The sequence below is a fragment of the Ambystoma mexicanum genome, chromosome 12, assembly GCF_040938575.1.
Source record: "Ambystoma mexicanum isolate Mex_15411 chromosome 12, UKY_AmexF1_1, whole genome shotgun sequence".
Classification (NCBI taxonomy): domain Eukaryota; kingdom Metazoa; phylum Chordata; class Amphibia; order Caudata; family Ambystomatidae; genus Ambystoma; species Ambystoma mexicanum.
This window is the reverse complement of record NC_090936.1, coordinates 370,525,966-370,550,426: the sequence shown is the minus strand read 5'-3', so window position 1 is coordinate 370,550,426 and position 24,461 is coordinate 370,525,966. Positions and strand designations below refer to the sequence as shown.

The window sequence follows — 24,461 nt, the reverse complement described above, 5'->3', positions numbered from 1 at the left end:
CTTATTTGGTAGACAATGCTGGCCATCTGGCTCCAAAGACTATTTTAATACATTTCAAGACTTTTTATCTCCGAAATTGGACAACGCATAAATGTGAAAGTTTCACGATTTAGATGCAATTTTGGTGGCTTTAATTTAAGACGTGGTAGCCTTCACTGGCATATTGGGGACAGAAATGGCAGATAATTGGATATTCTGAGGAAAGTGTATATGATGCCACTTTGAAATTCAATACTCGCATGCCTTATGATAATATCTACACATGTATAAAGTAATAGAATTTTAGGTAAAATAATTTCATTGAAAATGACGAATAATTATTAGACGGACGAAACAAAGTCTTACAAACATGAGAATGTGAAATATGTAATCTGTCTATGTAATTTGCAAAAATGACAACGGACAAATGTGTGATTTATGTTAAGATTGATTTTAGGCTAAAAGAACTTTTGAGCGGCTTTGTATCTCATAAAACACAACCCCATAAACTGAGTCCCCTCCTGGGGGAGGCGACCAGCATAGGCTGACCTATCCGGTTCTTGGGGGGTAGGTCTAGTTTAGTTCTGCCCAACAATATATCTGGTGATGTCACTTGCATTATAGAAGGAGTGGGAGCTCACAGGGACAGGACACTCTCTCCTCAATTGCCAGAACCTGCGTATCCAGACATTCCAGATCCACCTTTGCAAGATTCCAGACTCTACTGCCAGGCCAAAGCATAGCTGACCCTATCCCAGCAAGGCCACTGATCCAGAAACCCCACTAAAATCCCAATAACGATGGGGAAAAGTTGTGGTACCTTTTGGGAGTATCCTGTGACCAGACCGGCTTTTTGCCCACTGCCTGCATGCCCGCTGTACCCTTGCCCTGCAGGGACCAGACTTGCCCAGCTGTTTGATGTAAGGGGCGCCCGCCGTGCCGGGACCAGAGCCCTTTGATTCCAGAACCCAGTTGGCTGTCCCAAATCCCAAACTCAAGTGCAGATTGTCAGTATTTCCCCATCCCAAAGCAACAGATAGAAAATAGGACAAAGACAAAGGGTCAAGATGGGGTAGGCTAAGTAATCCTATCCATACCTTGAGAACTTGTCTAAAACTGTTCTAATTCTCTGTGCATCTTGTTCTTGATTTCCTAGTGTTAACGTCATCCTTTCATTCACCCCATATTGTAACTCCTTAGCAATATTTTGAATAATTTAATTAATTTCCCCATAAAGAGACAAGCGGCGTGAAGGGGGTTAATGGGGCCGCTTAACCTGTTCATGGGCAGCCCTATCTTCTTGATAATCTAGTTTAAGTAAAACTTATTCTTTCTTTCCAAACCGGTTTTCTCATTTTAACTGCTTTATTTGACGAAAACCGAATGTATTTCACCTTGAAAATCTCATCCAATTATTCAGCTATAGTCACTCTTTCACTTCTATAATGTCCCTGTGATGTGCATCTATTCCCCAGCCTAAAAAACGCATTCCGATTATGTATATTTCACCCGTTTAAAAAAAACGTTTTGACATTTAAAACTGCAAAAAGTGTAAATTGCAACTTTTCCACCTGTGATTTTCACTGCACGGTGATCCCTCAAGTTGTTGTTGAACTGTAGACTTTTTGCGATACCATACCTTATAATTGCTAGTGATATAACATCCCTGATATTGTGATAAAACATAAGTACATCATTATTTAACCACACATAATTCATTATTTGTCAAATTCCAAGTGTCATTTTATGCCATTGCAAAGGGTTTTAAAATCTTATTTTGTGAGGGAAGGTCGGATTTTGATTCTCTTTACTGCCTTATATCCCTGACTCCCCGCTGCTTCTTTCTACCCACTCAGAATTCTATTAATTGGGGTTTGAGGGAACATTGCACGGGGAAACCTTAACTCAGGTGCTATCTGCCCGAATAGAAAAAGTGTTCCTATTCATTTGTGTTTTGGATATGTTCTTGTAGAAGATTACCCAAGTGTATTTCAGTGGTTTTCATTGTAATTATCACCCCATTGGGGATTGCTGCCCAATATAAAAATTGTGTGATTTCCTTTTAAATTAAAATAAATAAATATTGTATTACCACCCACCGGCCTGGTTCATAGTCCATTGTGACCCGGGGTATTTATAAATGGGGGTGTGAGACGGGTTGGGTACCAGCTCAATTCGAACTCGTTGAAAATAAAGAAAGTATTTTCATTGAACACTACATCCTAGGCTACGACCAAGGGTCGTGGTCCAGTGTGAGATGCCTGATTGGAATCCTTCAGAAGGCTTAACAGGCCAGGAGGAGGAGTTGCTCATATCTTTCAGGTGTGGACCCCTGTTTTTACCATTCCCATTTAGGGGACGGAGACAGACAGACAGACAGACACACACACACACACCCCCCCCCCCCCCTTATCGGCCGTAGGGCCTGTCCACCCTCTTCCTCTCGGAATGGGCTGACCTAGCATCTTCTCTCCTTCCCTCCTCCTCCTTCCAACTCCTCCTGCTGGGGGATCTCCATGCCCCCCTCATAGCTCCTCCCTCTCCCCTGTCACATCTGAGAAGTTTTCCAGACAAGTCCGGTCTCTGAAAGCCTCTTCCAAAAAGGTGGACCCTTGCCCCTCCAAAACCATTAAGGACAACATTGACTCTCAAGCTCCAGTTATGGCAGGCATCTGCAACCTCTCCTTCGCCACTGGAGTTTTCCCCACTTCTCTCAAGCATTCTCTTGTGCACGCCCTGCTCAAAAAACCCTCTGCCGACCGTTCTATTCTGGCAAACTATTGCCCGATCCCCATCAATCCTTTCCTGGGCTAACTCCTAGAGAAGTTGGCTATCTCTCCGCTTACCCTCCACACCAAATCTGTTGGTTGTCTTCATGACCATCTGTTTGGCTTTAGAGCATCCAGAGGCACGGAAACTGCTCTTCTGAACACCTGTGAAGACCTGCTTGCAAACCTTGACTCAAACTCTACCTCTGTCCTCAATGTCCTTGACCTCTCCTCTGATTTTGATACAGTAAACCACAACATCCTGATCACCCGTCTCCATAATACCCTAGGCATCACAGATCAGGCCTTGGCGTGGCATGCGTGCTTTCTAGGTGGAACTTGGGTCCTTTCTCTCTGCTATTACTCTCTCTACTTGGTGTCCCCCAGGGATCTAATCTATCCCTCTGGTGTTTCAACGTCTACATGGCTCCTTTGGCCCACATGATCTCTGCCATCACTTCCAACTTTCAGTGTTATGCGGATGACACAGCTCTCTTTAAGGCTACCCTCGGCCTGTTCTTCCTCCTCGCTCATTCCAGACTGTCTGTCCGCAATTCAGTCCTGGTGTGCTGCTAATGATCTCTGCCTTAATTTCAGTAAGACAGAGATCGTCCTCATTGGGACAACCACTCCCACTTTCCCAATCTCACTCTGGCCGGCCTCCCTTTGTCCTGCGCCCCCACCCACCAGTGAGGCAAAAGATCTGGGGATCATCTTCGACTCTACTCTCTCAATCTCTTCTCACATCTCTGACATGTCCAAAAAAATCTCACCACCAGCTGCACCCTCTCAGAGGTATTCTACCTTTCCTCACCTTCCCCCAGAGGCTCACTGTCTCCAGCGTGCTGGTCCTCTCCAGACTGGACTACGGCAACAGTCTCTTTCCCAATCTTCCTCCTCCTTCTCTCCAGCCTCTTCAACTTAGCCAGAACAGAACCGCAAGACTTATCCTTGGCCTCAAGCCCAGGGACCACATCTCTCTGGCACTGAAATCACTCCACTGTCTCATGTGGCTGCAAGGATCACATTCAAGTCCTTCTGCATAGTCCACAAGGATTTCTGGGGCTGGGGCCCCTATTTACAAGGCTCTCTTCCAAAATCCTCTCCTTCTAGAGTCCTCCGCTCGGCCTTCTCCAACTCTCTGCCACCACAAGAACTCTTCCTACATCTGTCTCCTCTCCTAAGAAGAAACTTTGTGATATTTGGGCACAAGACCCATACATCAAAAGGATTGTACTTAACAAGTTAGGGCTTAATTCTTGTGAACAGGTTTAATTCCATTACTTACCTTCTTTTAGTTGTAAAAGTTATTGTATGCACTCCTAAAAACCTAAAGGTGACTGGTTATTTTAGGGAGATTTATCAGAAACGTGCTAATTGCCTGCTATCTTCGAGACCGCCAGCTCTTTTTGCTGGACTTTAGGAGTTTAATTTCTTACCTGAAGAGAGAGAGATAATTTTTCCCACTCTCCCATGTGTTTTTCAGTGATTTATTCTTTGTGTTTCTTTTTAACTTTGGAGTCTGAGAAACTCCATAGGCATCATCTTTACATTGTGACACACAGCACCTTTGGTGCAGTGGCACAGGGAAGTCTCTTAAATACCTTCTTTTGGTGAAACTACTGTTTCCAAGAGCACTGAAGTGAAATTGACTTTACTTACATTTTGTAACTTTCTAGACCCAGCACACACTATCTTACCATAAGGTACTGGAGGGGTTACTTAGTATCCCCTTTGTCTAGTTTCTCATGTAACATTTTTATGTTACCCTTTCTACAATTAATGGCTGGTGGCAGTTGTTTACTTGTTACTACCATTGTGTGTTTTACCGCAGGCTGCAATTGCAGCCTTGGTAAAGCACGTTTGGTGCCCATTTTGTCAAAAGGGCCCGGTCCTCTTTTTTCACCATTTGTTGTTGGGAAGCTCCTTCATGAGATTTGCTCTGCACGCCAAACCAGGTCTGGTCCCTTTGTTTGTTTGTTTTGTCTTTGGCGGGATTCACGAGTGAAGCCCGCCTACGGCTCCAGAGTGTCTGGTAGGGGCAGCATGCGAGGGAGGGAGGTGCCAGAAACTCCCTGTACTTAGTCTCCTAGGAGACAGGAATGCACTCCTAGGTGATTGGCCCCTGCTGGGTCACTGACAGCTGGGCTGGAATGTATGGGAGAAACCTGCATAAAAGGTGAGGCTTTTGGCTTGGAAGGCAGAGTCGACCACTAGAACGAAGGAATCCGAAAAAGAACTTGAATAAGATGTCTGCTACAATTCCTGGACCATTGGTAAGCCCAGTGAAGACCTGCTGCTGTGCTGAAACTCCAAATTCGTCTCAACGAGAGAAGCCCTACAAGGACGACTTTTCCCCTTGAGTTGGTGGGACCAATCAACTCCAAAGTGAACTCATCTTGACATTCTCTCGGAGCTGGCTGTACTTCTTGCTGCTGCAGGAACCAAAGTAGCCGGTCAAGTGGCACAGCGAGTAGAGCGCTCGCTTTGACATCTGTGCAGAGCTTGCTAACGCAGGTTCAAATCCCGGCAGGGCCAAACTCAGCCTTTCATCCTTCCGAGGTCGATAATTGAGCACCACACACCGTGGGTAATAATAAGCAGCGCTCAGATACCAGAGGGTTCGTAGCGCTATATAAAAATGCAAAAAAAATGCGAAAAGTGCCAGGGAGGGGAATACCAGATTGGAGTGCATCACTTTTAAGACGGACCGGAGCTGCTGGAAGATCCCCCGGACTCTCAGTAAGCAGGACTGACCAAGCCTGAGCCACCTCAACAGAGTGCTGGACCCAAGATTAGAGGAACGTCCAGAGTGGTATCCGTGAGACTGCATTGGTGCTATTTGCTGAGACGTGAGGAGCTGAAACCGCAAAGGGCCGCTGAATAGAAGTTAGTCCTTTTCTGTTGCCGACCGTCCCGTTGTGTTGCAGGAGTCCGCAGGAGTCCTCAGAAGTCCTCCCACTTGTCCCCCTGCCTGAGGCACAGGAACAACAGAACCTGCTAAGCCGCACAGGAACAGAAGCCAGCTGGAACCATTTCTTCTAACCTAAGGTACTGTACAGTCTAAGAGAACCTACCTCTTGTTGTGTAGCCTTGCCTGTTCTCGGTTGAGACTTGTCTTGGTTGCCTTGCAGAGTTGCTTGCAGCTTTGCCTTTCACAAGTATAACAGCTTGTGGGCCTTCAAGTGTTCTTTATTCCACAAACTCTTTTGAAAACTTTGTGCAAGACTTTTATCTAGCTGACAGAAGATCTTCAGCTTCCCTAGACTTTGTTCAACTAACATTGACTTGCCTGGCTCCCTGAAATACTCTTTTACCTCTGACTCTGTGCTTTACCTTTCCCCCAGGAAAGGGTTCATTTACTTTGTGTTGAAGGGTTTTAAAAAGTACTTACCAGTTTACGAAGTGTTGCGTTAAGCTATCCATTTATTCCTATATCTAATCTTTTTTTTCCCTTCAACTTTTATTAACATTTTACTTTAAACAATAACCAATCAGAAGAGGAAGACAAAAATAAAGAGGCAAAAACAAAAAACACCCTCCATACCCCCCCCCAGTGCTCCCTCCCCCCACCTTCCAGGAGCAGTGTATTGAGCTTTACCCCCTCTCGGGAATATCCTACTGGCAACAAAGAGTTTTAGGTCTGTATGTCCTTGTCTGTGACTGCCCTTAGCCAATTCAGTTTTTCTCACATTCAAAGATCGGAGTCTTCTTGAGGGAGTATAATTCCAAGTAGTGACATGCTTTTGGGGCACCAAGCTCTGCACGCCCCTTCCTTCAGAAATGTTAGCAGGGCGGCCCGGTCAGATATACATTTCATGTGTTGACCTTATATGGAGTATGTGAGCCATTCCATGGCCACGACCAACCAGATTTTTGCTACCCACTCATGCTCTTGGGGGGAGGGGGTCTTTCGACTTCCACTTGCGCGCCAGCACCAATGCAGCAGACATCGTCATAGTGACATACACTATGCGGGCCGATTTCGCGGGGAGGTCCGCCAGTGCCCGGTTTAGGCCTAACATATTGAGCCCCCTGTTCCCACCCCCCCTGACTCCCAGAACCTGGTCGATGGCCTGCTGAATGTTGCCCCAAAAAGTATTCAATTTCGGACATTCCCACCAAATGTGAGCCCAAGAGCCCTTCCCCCAGCAGTCCCTCCAGCAAAGTTGTGAGGTTCGAGCAAACATCTTGTTTATTCTGACCGGGGTTAGGTGCCACTGGTACATCAGCTTTAGCCAGATCTCCCGGATCTGGAGGGACCTGGTGAGTTTCGGAATCTGAGCCCACAAGTCTTGTCACTCACTCTCCTCTATTTCTGTGCCTGTGTCTGCTTCCCATTTCCTCATGTAATTTCTATTCGGGGGAGTTTCCCCCTCCTTAATATATTTATATATGGAAGCCATGAGACCCCTGTCATCCTCATGTGTGTCTAAATATTATTCGAACAGGGTTAGGGGTCATGTACCTGCCTGTCTCTGCTCTGGGTGGGATAACCGATGTCTCAGTTGTATGTATTCGTATCTATGGGTCTCCTTCAACCCGAACTCTGTTTTACACTGTTCCAATTCCTTTACCCTGCCATCTCCACACGTCTCGCAGCATCTGACATCCCCCCCAGATACCAATCATCAAATGCCAGATTTTTACAACCTGGGGAGAATTGTGGGTTCTGAAACAGAGGTGTGTAAGGGGAGGGAAAGGTAGTGATGTGGGCCCGTTTGACTGCCGCGTCCCAGGCTTCCCCTATGGTCGAGGTGATTCGGCTGATATATATCTCGGGAGGTCTATCTGCCCTTGGAAGCCACAGTGTTCCCTCCAACCGCCTGGCTACAACTGCCCTATCCATCGGCCTCCACGGTTTATCCCGATCATCTCTCTGCCAATCTCCGAGAACCCTTATCTGGGCCGCTATGTAGTAGGCCTTAAAATTGGGCTCTCCCATGCCCCCCCCCAGAGGGTTGGAGTCCTCATAAGGGCTGAGGCTATTCTGGGACGTTTGTGGTTCCAGATGAAGAGATTTGTGGCTTTATGTAGCGCTCTGAAAAAGGAGCGCAGGACTTCTACCGGGGGGGCGGCAAAGTGGTACAGGAGCTGTGGAAGCGCCACCATTTTTAGGACATTAATGCGCCCCACCCACGAGATATACAGAGGACCCCAATCTACTAGTTTCGATTTGATTTTCTCCAACAGAGGGAGGTAATTCGCCCCCAATATAGTTCCCCCACTGTGTTGGTAAGGTAAACCCCCAAGTACTTGATTCCCTTGCTTGCCCATCTAAAAGCATATTCTCGTTTGATATGTTGCACCAAAGCCGCCTGTAGATTCAGGTTAAGAATCTCCGACTTATTAGCATTTACTTTCAGGCCGGCGACCCCGCCCAAACTGGTCAAGCTCCTCGCGTACTGCTGGTAACGATACCTCAGGGTCGGTCAATATGAGTAGCATATCGTCCGCGAAGGCGGCTACTGTATTGGCCAGACCCCCAAACATGATGCCCTTTATGTTCTCAGCCGTTCTTATCGCCTCCAGAAATGACTAGATGGAGTGCACAAAGCAGCGGGGATAGTGGGGATCCCTTCTTCGTACCCCTTCTCTACCCTCACCGGCTCTGAAATCCGACCATTGATTGCCAGGCAAAGGGACGGATTCTGGTAGCTGGCTCTCACTCGATCGATGTATTTGGGTCCGAAGTCCATTTTGGTCATTGTGGCGAAGAGGAAGCCTCACTCCAAGCGATTGAAGGCCTTTTCGGCATCGATCGGTAGGAGGAGAGCGGGAATCCCCTTTATCTGAGTTTTCTCGATCAAGTGGGTCACTCTGCGCACATTATCAGCTGTCTGTCGCCCTCTAATGAAACCCGCCTGATCGTGTTGCACTAACTTAGGCGTAATGGAATCTAGCCTGGTCGCCAAGATCTTTCGTGTGAATCTTCGCGTCAACATTTATGAGCGCTATCGGGCGATAGGACCCACACGCCTCCGAGTCCTTGCCCTTTTTATGTATGAGAATTACTTTGGCCTCGTCCATGGACCTGTGATTAAAAAGTCTGGTGAGCTGGGGATTAGAAATTCTTTGTGTATCTTACAGAACTCGTCCACAAAGCCATCTGGGCCCGGGGCCTTTTTCGGGGAGAGGGTAATGGTTGCCTTTCTGACGTCCTCAGTTATTGCTCCTTCGAGCTGTTCCCGCTCCCCCTTTGAAAGGGCCCTAAGATCGAGCCTGTCTAGGTATGCCTTTTGCGCAGTGGGGTCAGGATTGCTTGACGAGTATAGGGTGGTATAAAACTGGCAGAATTCTCTATCTCCCTGTTAGTAAGCACCTGCCCACCTTCCCCCTTGATTTTTAGAATAGTTTTGCTCTTCTCCTCCTTTTGCAACATCCGGGCTAGCAGACTGTCGGATTTGTTCGCTTTAATGTAGTGCATTTGACGCAAGCGCAGTAAATTGGTTTGGATGAGATTTAGTTGGCCCCTTAGCGTCCAAAACCTCCCTTGCTATGGCTGGCGTATGCTTTGTGGCCAATTATGCCATTGCCTCTGAGTTTTCTGCCCAGGGTCTCTTCCTCCAGTTCCCTTTCCCTTCTGGCCTTGATTGCCATAATTTTCTCCCTTAACGTGGCTTTTAGAGCATAACACAATATTTGCGGTGTAGTGTCATCCCAGCCATTCTTCTCCACGTATTCCTCCAGTTCCTGTTCCACCTCCTGTATCAGAACCAGGTCTTTAAATAGCGGGGTCGGGTAACACCATTTCCATAGCCCTGGGGGTCCCCGTGGCCTGTTCAATGTTAGAGCGATAGGGGTGTGGTTCGAGATCGCAATAGGCCCAAATGAGATCCCAGTGATGGTCCCTAAGAGAGGGGCAGACACCCATATGTAGTCGATTAGGGAGTGGGTTTTATGAGCATATGAGCATATGAGTAAAACATGTACCCCTTATCGTTCCCCTGTATCTCCCTCCATGCGTCTACCAGGGCCAGGTCTTGAAATTTCATTTTAAGGTCCCCAGAAGGTCCGCCCGGAGATCCCCACAGACACCTGCTTCTATCCCTAGAGGGGTCCCAAGCCATGTTAAAGTCCCCTGTTAAAACAATACATTCCCTGGCGAAAACGCTTAGGCGGGTAAGATACTTCTGAATGAAGGCGTCCTGACCGGTGTTGGCCGCAAATAGTGTAGCGATTGTATATACCTCTCCTCTGCCCTCTAATATCAACGCCAAGTACCTCCCCTGATCGTCTTTTTGCATTGTCTTGATCGACAGATCCAGCCCATCTCTCAGTGCAAGAGTCACCCCCCCTTTTTGCAAGGCTGAGTGGCCTGGAAAAGCAGGGCGTATCCCCAGATTTTGATTCTCCGAGTGTCCCGTGTTTGAATGCGAGTCTCCTGCAATGCAACTATATGTGGTTTTTCTTTGCTTATGAACAATTCCACCTTCTTCCTTTTAACCGGCGAATTAAGCCCGTTTACATTCAGGGATAGTATCTTTAGTTGCTCCATGTTATCAGGAAGTGCGATTTATTTGGTGCAGACTCATTGCATTGGACTCCAGATTTCTTGGGGCCACCGGTATTGTGGCCAAGTTGGATGTTTCTAAACAGTCCCACTCTCTCAACTGCCCCCGGAACACTGCCCACCCACCCCACAAATCAGATAACCCCTGGGCGGCTCAACTGGCAACTTGCCCCCCTTGTATCCCGAAGACGAGAGTTGAGCCCCAAAATTACCCCAGGTCTTCCCAACGCAGGACCTCCCAATCCCATCCCAAGTGACTCTCCCCTCCCTTCCCCGCAATGAATCTTCAGAACTGCTTTCGCAACCCTACTCCGGTGCCTCAGACTTATGTAGCGGGTGCCCTCCCCAGACTCACTGTGCTGGAGCCCCTATGGTTTCGGGGAACTGGTGTCTGCCGATTTGTCAGGCGAGCCATTTTGACTGGTGGACCGGCTCCCCCCCGGTGAGCTGCGGCCCGCCTTCTGGGGGGCCTCTTTCCTTGATCGCTTGGGCTTGACAGTAGTCCATTCCCATGATTTGTACGGACCGCGCCGGCCAGGGGGGCCAGCAGGGTCCGCCGGTGGTTGCTCCTCAATGCCCAATAAGTCTAAGCCTTGTTTAGCAGGTCATGATCTTGTGTTGTCTACCCTGCCACAGGAAGGATAGGCCATATGGATGAGACCATCTGTATCTGATTTGCTTTTCACGCAGGTATTTCAATACTGGGAGCATCCGTCTCCTTTTGCTCAGTGTTATTTGGTACAAATCTCGATACAAGAATATCTCGGCGCCGTTGTAGGATATATAGCCAGCCTTTCTCACTTTTTCCAGGATCTTTTCTTTTGCGGCATAGCAGTGGAATGCCGCTAGCACATCCCTGGGTCTGGCACCGAGTTCTGGGCGGAGGGGTCCCACTCTGTGGATCCTGTCAAACTGGAGATCAATGGCTGTGTCCACGTCCAGGAGGTCCCTGAAGACAGAGTTTGTGTGAGGTCTTGAGGCTGAACGGACTCCGGCAGTGCTTTTACCCGAAAGTTACTCCTTCTAGAGCGGTTCTCTAAGTCTTCGGCCTGGAGCTCCAGGATCTGAGTGGCCTGCGCCAGAGTTTACAGAAGGTTTTCAGCTTTCCTTGCGTCCCTGGCCAGTTCTTGGATGGCCCGCTCATTTGTGTCCACTCTTTCTTTGACATTATGAATATCTCGGTTAATGTCCTTTAGCCCCTCAGCCAGATCTTCCCTCAGGGTATCCATCTGCTTCTGACTCGCCGGCATGATCTTGTCTTCTGAGGAATTCTCTAAGCGCCGCTTAAGTGACTGGCCCGTCATGGTGCTCTGGTTGAGGGTCTGTACCCTGCGCGCTCGCCCAATCACCCGCCTGGTGGTCACTCTGGTGCTCAGCTTCTGGCTTGTGATCTTTTGCCCAGAATTTGGTAAGGGAGCCGTCTTGGGTCTTCTTGGCATTTTTGAGGGCAGAGGGAGGATCTTTGGCTCGGTTCCTGGACATGGTGGGACACTGGTCTGAAGCGGGCTTGGTTTTGTTTTCGCCCGGATGGAGTGGCTTGGAGCGGTGAAGAGAGAGCGGGGGCTCTGCAAACTTAGGTAAAGGTGGGTGTCACATATGGGGGCCACAAACTCCTCTCCCCCACCCAGCCTCCCGTGGGGGGCCGCCCGTCGCTACCCAGCGAGTGTCATCCACACTCCCCGGAAGGGTTCCGTAGGTGCTCGGGTCAAGCCCAGGCTTGTGTTGGTCTGGGGGGCAGCTCTGGCCGAAGCAGAAGACCCGGGCCAGACGCCCCCGGTGCGGCCCCCCTCCTCAGTGCTTTAGTAGTTCCTCAGAGGACCGGGGGACCACCCCCATGGGTTTAGGTCCATAGGGAAGGCTCCTATGTGCCTGGGGGCGTGGGGCCTCTCCCTCTCCCCCGCAGCACGCCGACTCCCGGTCCCAAGCGGCCGCCGGGCTGCTGTGCTGCGGGTCTTGCGCCGGGGGGGGGATGGGGGGCCAAGCTTAAAGTCTCCAAGTCTGCAAATAAAGGTGAGCCCCCTCTGCCCCCCACTTACTGTCTCCGCTCTGGCTGCGGTGAAGCTCCGCTCGGGGCCTCTGGGCCAGCCCCATTGTTGTCCGCCGATACCCGCTCGCCTCATGGTCCAGAAGCGTCTGCGTCTGCTAGGGATTGCCTGGTACCGCGGGCTGCCCCGTATCGCCGCGTTCCTGGGGCCCTCCTGATGCAGTTCTCGGTGGGGGGCTCCCCCGCTGAGTCCCACCGAGGACTCGCTCCACTGTCGGCTTGGCCCGATCCAGGCTGCTATGGGTGCCCCGGTGTGGGTCAGGTCTCCTCGAGAGGGCCGGTCTGATGGGGTGCTCCGGCAAGGTCCCCGTGCATTGCCTCCGGGTGAGTGGGGTATCGGAAGGTGTCGACGGCCGAGGAAGAGTGCCGGGGAGGACAAGGATCGGCGTTGGAACTGCGTTGGCACCTTCAGGGTATGAGCGGGTCCGGGAGCTCGGGAGCCGTGATGTTCTTTAGACGGCACCCATCTTGGAATCCCCCCTATATCTAATCTTTACACTACAAACAGAATAACTTTAAATGTACCAGTGATAAATCAATGTCCACTATATAAATCAATGTAGCTATTTAAGTCACCTGAGGGTGTAGTAAGTGTCTGTGTGCCATCCCCAATGGGTATCGTCTGATTTAGAGTACCCAATTGTGTGTTTGAAAGCATGCTTGAAAGTTACGTGTGATTTGCTCCCTTCTAAAGAAGGCTTATAAAACGGATTGTTAAATTAATAAATAATTCTTTAATCAAGAAACCTTGAGTGTAAGTGTTTATTTGAATAACTGTCACTGTGAAACTCTGTGTTACGAACTTACTGCTCACTTTGACCCCTCTTGAGATAAGTCTGGCTGCTCAGCCACACTACCAACCTGTGTAGTCCAGACTTATACCAAACGTTGGGTCCCTATTGCCAGGAGGTCAAAGTTATTGTAGTGCACCCAAAGGGTACTGCATACAATCGTGCCTAACATTTCATATGCCTGATCATTAAGAGTAGTGGGATATTACCACCTGCTTGTTTAATTTTTCTAGTGTGTATTTTTGGGCCTATAATAGAGTATTTTGATATTTGCCTGTCCGAATTGAATTATTGAATCCTTCACTGTGTGAACTCATTGTAGAACCCTGATCCCACTCACTTTCTCCTGAGACTATGACTAGACCACACGCCACGCTTACTTTGGTTGGGTTTGGCCAACCTCTCCGAGTTCTCCTGTTCTCCAGGCCTCCTAAAATCTGCCTAACCAGGCCAGACTCTAGAAATCCATCTCAACAGGTACCAGGGCTGTCCCCCCGCCCCCTCAAAGAAAACACCATAGTAAAACGTAGTGAATTTTCCCAGGAAGCCAGATTGTGCCGATTCTATTATAATCTATCCCCACAAAGGCCAAAGGGGAACCCTTTGCAATGATGGCGCTAGTCATCCAGCAGCAATGATTGTGTGCTGTATAAACGATGTCTAAATAAGAGTCTTGAAAGTCTACTGTGCACAATCAGTCTCGTACAAAAGTGAAGAGTAGTATGTAGGTAGAAACTGGTTAGCTTGACCAAGTAGAGGGCATTAACCCCACAATCTTTTCCACAGTTGTTACTTTAAGAAAATCTGTTTATTCAGTTTAATACAACCAGCATATCATAATCACATAGGTACATCATGCTTGTATCCCACCTCCTGCTAAGCGCAATAACCGATTCACAACACGTCAAACAACTACCCACTACACCAATAACATTTGAACTTGCAGCTTGCATAGCATACATTCAGGGAACTCTGGTTGCAGTGTCCACTCCCATGATATATTATTTCACTCCTTCCCCAGTCACCTTCCACTCGCCCTTCTACACCCACTGCCCCAACCTTAAGTACACATCGGCCTTACTCATACCCGACCTTCCCAATCCCCAGTATAATACCATTTCTCAAGGGGGTTTATCGTCTGGCGAGCGGAACAACGCCTGCACCAGTGCATTCCAGGCGGCGACGTTATCGCTCCCTTCCATCAACCCCCTTTGCAGCACCCTATGCCACACCGCCGACTTCTAGGTCATGGCAATCCTCCTCTTTGCCAGAACGTATGCGAGATCCAGCATCCTGGTCTGGTTTGGCCCCTTTTGGCCTAGGAAACAATCCGAGTAGGGATGCCTCCGGGGACCCTCAAGACTTAATGACCCACCCTTGCAACATCCTCACTCCCACCTCCCTCCAAATTGTTTGAATTATCATACATTTTCAGAACATGTAAATCATATATGCCCTCTTCTCCACACACCTGGAGCACCCCACATCCATCGTGGCTGGGAATTGTGCTATCCTGTGCGGGGTAAGATATGCCCGGAGCAGCAAATATAACTATAGCTTGAATATAGCGTTCCTAATTACCTTCTTAGTGTACAACAGTATAAATGCCCATTTTTGTTCATGGAAACTCCTGCATAAGTCTGACTCCCATTTAGATTTAAACACTCAGTTACCCTGGCTGCCATCCAGATAGCAACCTCTCATATAACCTGGAGACCATGTGCTGCCCCTCTGAAACATCATAGTAACGCCAGTGTGTCTGGCAAACTCTGCCACCTATTACTACTGCTGCTACCTGGCCACCCTTTTGATCTCTGGCCCAGGCCCTGTCAATTACCCACCTGCACTGCCTCCCTGGCAACCCCTGCACTTGGGGACCGTTTTCTGTATCCCTTCAGTCCCCCCTACTAGCACTTACGTCTGCACTTCTTGCACTTGCCACTAGCTGGCTGTTTATGTGTCATATTTATTCCACTTCCCATGTACTGCACTTCCCCTCTCCCTTCCCCCTGCGCACTTTTCCTTTCCCCCTTCCCATGCACTTGCGCGATCTGAATGACACCTGGCCTAGTAGGATAGTTGTTTGCCCTCCCATTGTCCCCCCCTTGCCTCGTCGCGCCTTGAAACACTTGTGTATAGGCGCGTTATAAATGCCATATCATAGATTATATCATTACGAGCTTGATGAATCAGTCTAGTATACGCAAAAACTGCCCTTGTGCACTCCCACCGCTTCCACCATGTCTTGGGATTCCAAAAGCCCCCTGTCCGGCAGTAAGTCCCCCCCAAACCGCTACCACTCTGCCTTCCCACTTGTCTGTGATGACCCCGAGGTCACTCTCGTCTGTACGATAAGTGGCCGCAAGCAAATCTTCTGAGAGTATGGTTCTTCCAGTCCCAGCAGCTGCTTAGCCCTCTTCCAGATCTTCCTACCTAGCTGTTCCAAATTTGGGGTGTCTAGGATTCTCTTGTCTTCTAACCAGAGTGTGTCTTTCAGGAAATACAGTTGTATTGTGTGCTGCAGTAGCCGGTTTCCAGTGTCCCCTCATCTGATAACCACTCTGCGACATACAGCAACGATCCCGCCAAAAAGCGCAGCTTGTCTAGTCACAGTAGAATGTAAACAATTCTACACCTCCCAGAACCCCATACAAACCCACTGAGTGTAGCAGTCAGCGCTTTAAAGAAGGACAGCGGAATACGGCACAGCACATTTATGAAATGATACAATAGGCGAGGAAGGACCACCATCTTAACAAGCTCGACCCGCCCCATCACCAAAAGGGGCAGCTACTTCCCAAAACCTATTCGTATTTAACTCATGCGAGAGCTGCACGGCGTGGCACATTTGCACACACAGATACCGGAACGTCCTGGTCAACCATTGCAGCCCCAGGTCAGGCAACCGTGCCTCCACTAGGCTGGCCCATCCCACAAGAAGTTCAAACAGTTCCTTCAGAGAACTTTGAAAACGCCAGGCTTTTGCTCCACCCCTGCGCAACCACTGACTTTTGACCCCTCTATACCCGCTTGGTAACCTTTTCTTCTGGCACCTTCTCCATTTCCACTTTATTCTCGTTTTACTTTCTTCCCACTTTACTGTGCACTCCTGCACCTTCTCTTGTTTCTACTGTGCTTCCTTCACACTCGCCTCTTTCGTGCCCTTGGCACACTTTTCCATTTGGCCTGTGCACCCTTGCACCTCTTTTCCTATTTTCAAGTGGCTCGCAATCTTCTCCTGTCTTTTCGGGTCACTCATGTCCTTACTTTACTTTCTGTTTTCTCAAATTACACTTTGTCTTTCAGATCGATCACACCCTTCCTTTTGTTTCGGGTCGCTCAACCCCCCCGCCCCCCAACTTCCTGTCCTTTTCTTTCCTTGCACCACTAGCACACCTCCTTTCTTTACTTTCCTTTTGCTTTCTGATCATCGTGCCGCTTTAAACTACTGCGTTACTCCCGCTCCAGCCACACACATGTATTTGGGTTCCTCTCTGTCTCTCTCAATGAGACCCACCCATACAGCGCGGCGTGGGATCTTCGACTAGAGGTCTGGGTCTTACCAGCTGCCCCTCAGACAAACCTTGGACTGGCACACATCCCAGGGAAATGAGCACCGGCCTGGACACAGACAATTTTTAGCATCCCGCCTTACTCCAGCTCCAAGGAGACACGGCTCCCTTGCCACGCTGCAGCCCTTCCACCATACAGGGTCCGGGAATCTCGTTCTCCTCCGGATTTTGCAGGCTCTACGTTCCAACCAGCAATCCAGCTTGCTCACTGCTTCTGGCAGAACCACACCTTTTATAGTGAAGTGGAGCGTCAAGTGGAGTCAGGTGTGCAGAGTTGTGTTAAAGTGCCTGACCGTGCCCAATTCTATTAATGGGACAGCCTAATGGTGCTATGTAGCAGGCCTCTCTTTGTATCCCCATGCTGTTTCTATGGGTGATCTTCATTGCTCTCAGTCAACTCTTCTTCGTACCAGTATATGTTGGAAATGGGGGGCGGGGTGGAAATACAGCAAGATGGAGCCCATTATTATGTGATTGACAGAGGAAAGAGGGGAGTCTCCTGGCCCCGTTTTTATGCACCTGGGGTGATTTTCTTTCTCTCTGGTCCAAGCCAGGGGAAACCAAATATGTGTTAAAGTTGGAACTATGTGTTTGTCTTTTCTGGCCCCCCTCCTTGTATATTTCTGTTGTACTGTGATATTTCCACCTCCCTCTTGGATTAGGGACCATGGTACCTATATATATCCAATGAAGGCTTCCGGGACTTCCTCCTCCTCGCCTGCCATTCTGTTGGAATACTGCATCTCATGGGGGTACTCCCAAGACAACAACCCCGGACTCCCCTACCCATGTGATCCTTCCTCGCTCGTCCACCCCCAGGGTTGGGATACAAGAGCATTGGCCTTCCCATGGCCACCTGATTAGAGGATTCTTGGAGTCTACATGGGAGAATACCCCAAGGTTTCTCACAGCCTACACTGAGGCTCTCAGAGCTTCTATCGCCTCCAGGAGTTTTTTGTAAGCCCCTTGTCTGTCCCTGCGAGTCTCTGTCATTAGGCATCTTCTCTGTGTCAGCAGGAACTGCCGCCCCATCCTCCTTGCGGGCAATTGTCTCCATCCTGGTCTGCCTGGGCTTCCCCAGTGTTTTCTTACCCGGCATGTGTTCCGACGCTCCACAAGCCCCTTGACCATGCCAAATGTAAACAGATATCACTTCCAGGAGCTATTGTTGGGTTTGGCCCCCTTCTACCCTCTGCATGATGCTGCTTCCTGGCCATAGTTCACAGCCAGTCTCCTCTGACGTCAAGCAGCACCACCTGCTGTGCCAGGTGCACAACTTGTTGAAGTGCCACGCCTCCACCTCCTGCTCAACAGATGTATGGTTTGGCAATGCCCCAGTCATTCGTCACTCAGCTCCATATCATAGGGAGCCTCTGCCTCCTCTTGGGCCATTTGCCTCCAGGGCCCCTGATCATTCCATCCTCTGCCGGCCTTGCCATCGCAAATGCTGCCACTCTATCTCTGCCAGCACCCCAGCACCCGGCAGAGCTCACACTCCAGGGGTGCTGAAGACTGGCATGTGCCCCAAAGCCAGACCCAGGCACAAACAATGCCAGCCCTCACCACATCCATTCCAGAAAAGCCACCACACCAGACCATGATGTGTCTCTGGGGCCTCCTGCACCCGCCTGGTGCAGTCTGCCGATGCCTGCGTCTTCGGGACTGCACGTCCACAGTGCACAAAATATCATGTGGTCTCGTGGCCGTCCCACCAGCTCTCCAGTGCCTCCTCTGTCGGACACGGGCACCCCTGTCGTGCGTGAGGTGGCAGAAGTGCTGTCAGGGGTGATGTTTGTATTTGTATTTATTGATTTATAAAGCTCCTTACAGGACCCCCAGCTCAGACCCTCCTGTCCAGCCCGACACCGGCTGCCCACAGCCACTGCCCTGCACCAGGCCTGTGATCCCCCTCTCTACTGCTGCTCCTCACCATGCCGCAACGGAGCGCCAGCTGCTGCTTCCAAACCCGATGCAGTCCTAGTCCAGTGCCACTTCTCGCCTGCTTGTGGGCTGGTGGCCGTCTCTCTCCGTCGGGCCACGATCAGTGCGACACCACGGCTGCCATCTTGGTTGACTCCACTCCTCGTGAGCTCTCTCCTCTTCGACTCCTTTCCCACTGCACTGGACCCTTCGGCCGTCTCCCGAGCAGTGCCAACGCTACCAAGCTTCTCCTGTCCCGGGAATGTGCTGTAATTGATGGCACACACCGGGATACCAGATCTAACAAAAGGATAAAGTGGGAGCTCTGACGCAATGCAACCTCACTCCACGGAAGTTGGCCATGCCCCCCAATCTTTTCCACGGTTTAAGTACTGGGAGTAGAAGTGTTTGGGTCTGAATTTCATTTGGGCAGAATGTTTGAAGGCAGTTAGAGTTTCTGAAATGTGGCAAGATGTTGTGTGGTTTCCACTTGTTGTAGGGGGTCTTCAGAATGGCTATTTTGGAACCCAAATAAACATAGGGGGATCCATGGATTCAAGGTAAACAGAAGTCAAGAAGTGTCCAAGAAAAGAGACTATGATGCACACTGCAGCAGTGTCTTGGTATATGTGTCTGCGTAGTTTCCTCCGGTCTCCAGCCTCCTACTGAAGATCTGCCGGGTATTGTCCTATTTTATGGCACTATTGAAAACACTGGTAGCCATGTCTCAGTGTATCCTAAGTAAGGTTGGACAGTTAGAACCCATGGCAGTCTTTGACTGTAGTAAATAAATGGCAAGGAAAGTGACTGACGAGTTGCTGTGTAGGCACTGTCTGTTGTAGCCCGAAATCTCAATACCATTGAATAGTTAATCATTAAAGCCAAATTGCTTGGCGATTCCCTACCTTTAAAGCTAGTGACATTGTTTAGTATTTTACAATCTATGTGATGAAGCCCATGGCCAACAGCCTGAAACAAGCTCACATTCCGATATGGTGTTCCAATTATGTTGTAATATTTCACCTGCACGACAAGTATTTGCTAAGGCACAAGAACCATTCCAGATAAATACGTAGCAAAGAAACTTTGCTTAATTGCATTGTTCGTGCATTGGTATACTTTATCTTTGCCACTGGCACTCTGTTTTTATGAATCTGATAACCACTGGCGCATATAAAATGCGTGTACACATTTCTCAGGGAGACTAGCTTGAGGAGGTTCCATGGCACGTACATTCCTGGCTTTTAAGAAAAAAGGGATACCCTTTGCACCATGCACAAACTCGTGGATGTATTTCACTCTTAGGGGGTTAACCTTTTGTAACCAGACCTGGTCTCTAACCTAGGATAAATGCATAGCTTTCTTGGCTCCACCATTACTATAGAATGTGTTTTGCTGCAAGTAGAGGGCTAAATCGTAATTACTATGCCAACCTCTGTATCCCAAATGCTCTATAGAGCTCATCTTCTTGATTCGGAACTAAACTCTGCTGAGCAAAAGACAATTTCATTCCTCTAGAACTTTCGAAACCACTGAAACTCAAGCATGAATGGTTGGCTAGCCAACAAATGGGGCACAACTTAGAAACAAATGACTGATGTAGGCTCTCGTTTACGTATTACTACTTAAAACAAAAAGTACTTGTTGTGCAGAGGTATGGATAATAAGAAATAGGTACCTGATTAGCAAATAGCAGATAACAAACTGTAGGATCCTCTTTGTCTTTTAAGATGGCCCGAATAAGCTGCAACATTGGAGTTATTCCTGGAAAGAAAAGGTCTTGTAAGAAAGAAGCAATTTGAATCCCTTCTAATAAACAAATGATAGGAAGCAAGTTCTCTACATACCAGTTCCACCTGCTATCATTCCAAGATGTTTTGCTCTTTTAATAACTGCTTCGGACTTCTTGTCAGCACGAATAGCAAAGTTACCTGCAAGTTAAGCCAAAAGGTGATTACAGATGGGCCTGGCCATCTAAAGACACTTCAAGCTTAAAATGAAGTTCAGTGGGTGACAACCTTTTTTTCAAGGTGAAATAAGGCGTGGTCGATGGATTTATACAGGATATGGAACAGGTGAGGGGAGTCTATGTTACCATAAAGGGCATTGAACAAGCCATACTGGCAAAGCAGCTCCACCCAACGATTGGGAAACATTGAACGTACGTGTGCACACACACACACACACACACACACAAAATATGCGTCACATATCCATGAGTTGTGTAAACAAGAAAAAGTTAGATGGGATTGTTAGGAAAGATTTGGTACAGTCCACTGGTATGGGACTACACAAGACTTATCTCTTGGTAATAGGTAACCCACCTTTTAATATAGGCCTGTACTACACAAGATGGTAGTGTGACCGAGTAGCCAGGCTTCTCTTAACAGGGGTAATGTAAGCTGTAGAGCTATACAATTAAATCAGTAAATACAGGTAAACACTTAAAGTTATAGTATACATATGTATTTATATATACACAAAGATATTTAAAGTATTCTTTAAAAAGCAGCAACAAATAGTAACATTAATCCCAAGTTAAGATTCAATTAAAAAAGTTAACAATAAAGCAGCTGGGAAGGGTTAGAGTTAGATCAGAACGCACAGGTATTCTACAAACACGTTTAGATTCTCTTAAAGGGATGCAAACAGTCTTTTATCCCAGCAATAATAGTGTTCAACAATTAAAACCTGTAAGGGAACAAGTACTGCCAGGGCCAATAGGTTCAGAAGGTGGCCGTTACGGAGCCAGGACAGCCAAAGTCAATGGGCCAGTTCAAAGTTGTGATGCTTTCTTCTTAGAAAATGTCAGTAGTTCAAATAGAAAATCACAGCAACTCAAGAGGAGTCATCTTGAAGAAGCACAAACTGAAAGACCAGTGCAAGTGAGTTGAGGTCAACTCAGAATAGTGTAAAATAGCACTCCCCAACGTAGGAAGAACCCCAAATGGCAAAAGCTTGATGTACCCCAAGCCCCACAGTACCTGTGACCTGAAGAATGTGTTCCAGCTGGATGCCTTTTGGTTGCAGTACAGCAGACCCTTGTTCCTGGTCCTTGGTCGTGGTGACGAAAGGGAGGACGTCTGGCGGGCTCCTGCGGCAGCACTTGAGAGGGGGACTCGGCAGCAATGGATTCTCCTTGATTCAGCAGCTCTCTGGTTTTGGCGCCTTTTTCTCAGCACCAAAGAAGAGCGAACAGCTCTGGTTAGAAGCTACTTGATCCCTCGGTCCTGGGCTCTGGTGAGGACTATGGATGAAGATTTCATGCTTCTGTAGGGTCCTCTGGATGCTCACAAAGCTTTGACCAGACCTTAACCTTATTATTATTATTATTGGTTATTTATAATGTGCTTAATACCCAGAGGTTTCTAAGCTCGGACCTGGGGATCGAACCTATGTTGCCCCGCTTTGTCTTGCTTCCAAGACAAGTGTGTTGCCCCTGGCCTATCCTCCCATGACAAATTGGAAAGTCACAGCAAGTGGGGGGGTTGCACCAAAATGGAGTTTGTTTTGAGGCTAGTTGGTCCCACTAGCCTAAGGGAGGAAGTCATCCTGTACGGGCCTTCCCAATTACCAGGCCCTTTTGCGGGCTAGGTTGCTGCTGCTGGCGTCTCTTCATGTCTTCTTTGTTGGATGTTGTACTCCAGTGTCCGACTCTGCCTTTAGTCCCAAAAACGTGGCCTTTTAAGCAAGTTCCCATTCATTCACAGCACTAGGCTGCCAATCACCCTGCAGGGTGGCTGTCCTTCAGGACAGCCAGCTGGCCAATCAGAACTGGTTCTAGGCACACCTAGAGACAAAGTACAGGGAAGTTTTGGGACCCTCCCTCACCTCCTGTCTTACCAGACACACTGGAGAGTGGGCGGGCTTTAGGGCTGAAGCCCGTCAAAGGCAAAAACACTCAAAGAACTCAAACCCGATTCAAACAACAGTGTAAAAGCGCAGAAGAAACTAACCGACACAAAATGACAAAAAAAAGAAGACTAGGCCATGTTGGGAAAATGGTCACCCTTGGGTGCTGTACTGCAGCTGAGCATTCAGCCTGCAGATACATGGCACAAAGTAGTAAAAAAGAAACCACTGCCACCAGCCATTCAAGTGAGTTAGTCTAATAGAATGTTACATGAGGCGTGGGTTAAAGGAGTTACTATGTACTTTCCTTTAAACACTTGTATAGCGCAACCATGGATCCATGGGCACGGACAAAAACAAAGCAAGGAGCTAGCCTCAAGAAGGAGCCACAGGGGAATCCAAGAACCATACGCGGACAGAATCAGTTACTTAAGCAATCAGATTTTCAGGTTCCTTTTTAATGTAACCCCCCCAGCACTCCACCTAGGGTGGTGTGTGCTGGACCCACAAAGGAAAAGGTAAGTAGCACAGGGGTCATCTTACTATTCTTGGGAACAGTAGTTCGCCAAAACAATGTAGTTAAACATTAAGTGAAGTCCAAGGGACTTCTCAGTGGCACTGCAACAAAGGTGCTGTGTATCACAATGCAAAAACAGATGCCTATGGAGTTTACCAGACTCAAACATGGAGAAACACAAAAATCCTAGTCAGAACAAACACACGAGCAAGTGATAAAAAAACACTCAGGCGTTAACATTAAAAAGCCCCAAGTCCAGCAAAGGAGCTGGGGGTCTCCAAGGTGAAGGAGAAATGGCACAGAAATGAAAATTCCCCCTAAAAGGGATTGATCTTGAGATTCAAAAATTCAAGATGAATATCCATCATGTGAGAAATGGAAAACTTGAAGAAAGGCAATATAAAGCTTAAAAACAGACTGCCCTATCTTATGGGTGATTAATGCAGACTATCATTTCAGAGAGATTATCAACCTAGGCACATAGCGGAGGTATGAATATAACGCAGAGGAAACCTATGCAGCATGAGTGGATTCAACAAGGGTGACCAATCAAAAATCAAAAAAAGTTCCAGCGTATAGATGGGAAAGAGCAGGTTGTTCCATTTTAACACTAAGGAATACAGGCAAGGGTAACTTTGTATGGCTGAAACACAGAATTGACCACAATACACATTTATCCATCAATCCGGTGACTGTTTTGGAGAAGGGATTCGGAATAGAATTCAATACATGTTTAATAAATACATGATTGAAGCAATTTGTTTGCAGATAAGAAAACAAGCATCTCAGGTAACACTAGCATAGCTAAGACCTCCAATTTCCATCTGTAAGGAAGGCATGGTATCAACAGTAAGACGGGCACAAGTGACCACAGTTCAGGGGTGTTTATTGAACTTCAAAAAGGGTTTGAAAAACGCCTATCTAATCCTAAATCTACAGATGGGAGCAAGCTAGGATCATCCAATAATAATAATAACGCAGTCCTAGTGGTGTCTTGTCAAAATAAAAGGGCCTATACTAATAAACCTATTGCCAATCCTTACATCTAAATACAAATAGTGTGGGAAACAGTGTTTACAAAATTATATGTCAGGATGTTCAGGCCTATTAGGGAGAATTCTCAGAAATGTGCTAATGCCCTCCACCTTAGAGACCCCCAGCAAATTTGCTAGATTTTAGGACTTGATTGTTCTTAACCTGGGGAGAGCGAGACCCTTTTCCCCACTCTCTCATGTATTTTAATGTGATTTTTGAGCTCTGTTTCTTTTGGTTATGGAGCCTGACAAACTTCATAGGCATCATCTTTTACATTGTGTCACACAGCACCTTCAGTGCAGTGGCACAGGGAAGTCTTCCAGATTTCCCCAAGGTTTGAATACCTTCTCTGTGATAAACTACTGTTTCCCAGAGCAGTAAAGTCAAACTGACTTTACTTACATTTATAACTTTCTAGACCCAGCACACACTATCTTACAATAGGGTGCAATAGACAAATACAATAAAAA

The 24,461-nt window shown here is 48.0% G+C and overlaps 1 protein-coding gene across 1 annotated transcript in view; it reads right to left on the bottom strand.

The window, feature by feature from the left end:
• Positions 1-24,461, bottom strand: part of LOC138513548 (NADH-cytochrome b5 reductase 3-like) — a 1,142,086-nt gene that overhangs the window by 227,397 nt on the left and 890,228 nt on the right. Inside the window, exons 6-7 of the mRNA XM_069628494.1 lie at positions 20,435-20,518; positions 20,266-20,351 (exon numbers count right to left, since the gene is read on the bottom strand). Of these exons, the coding sequence (XP_069484595.1) occupies positions 20,266-20,351; positions 20,435-20,518 (170 nt within the window). The remainder of the gene's footprint in view (positions 1-20,265; positions 20,352-20,434; positions 20,519-24,461) is intronic.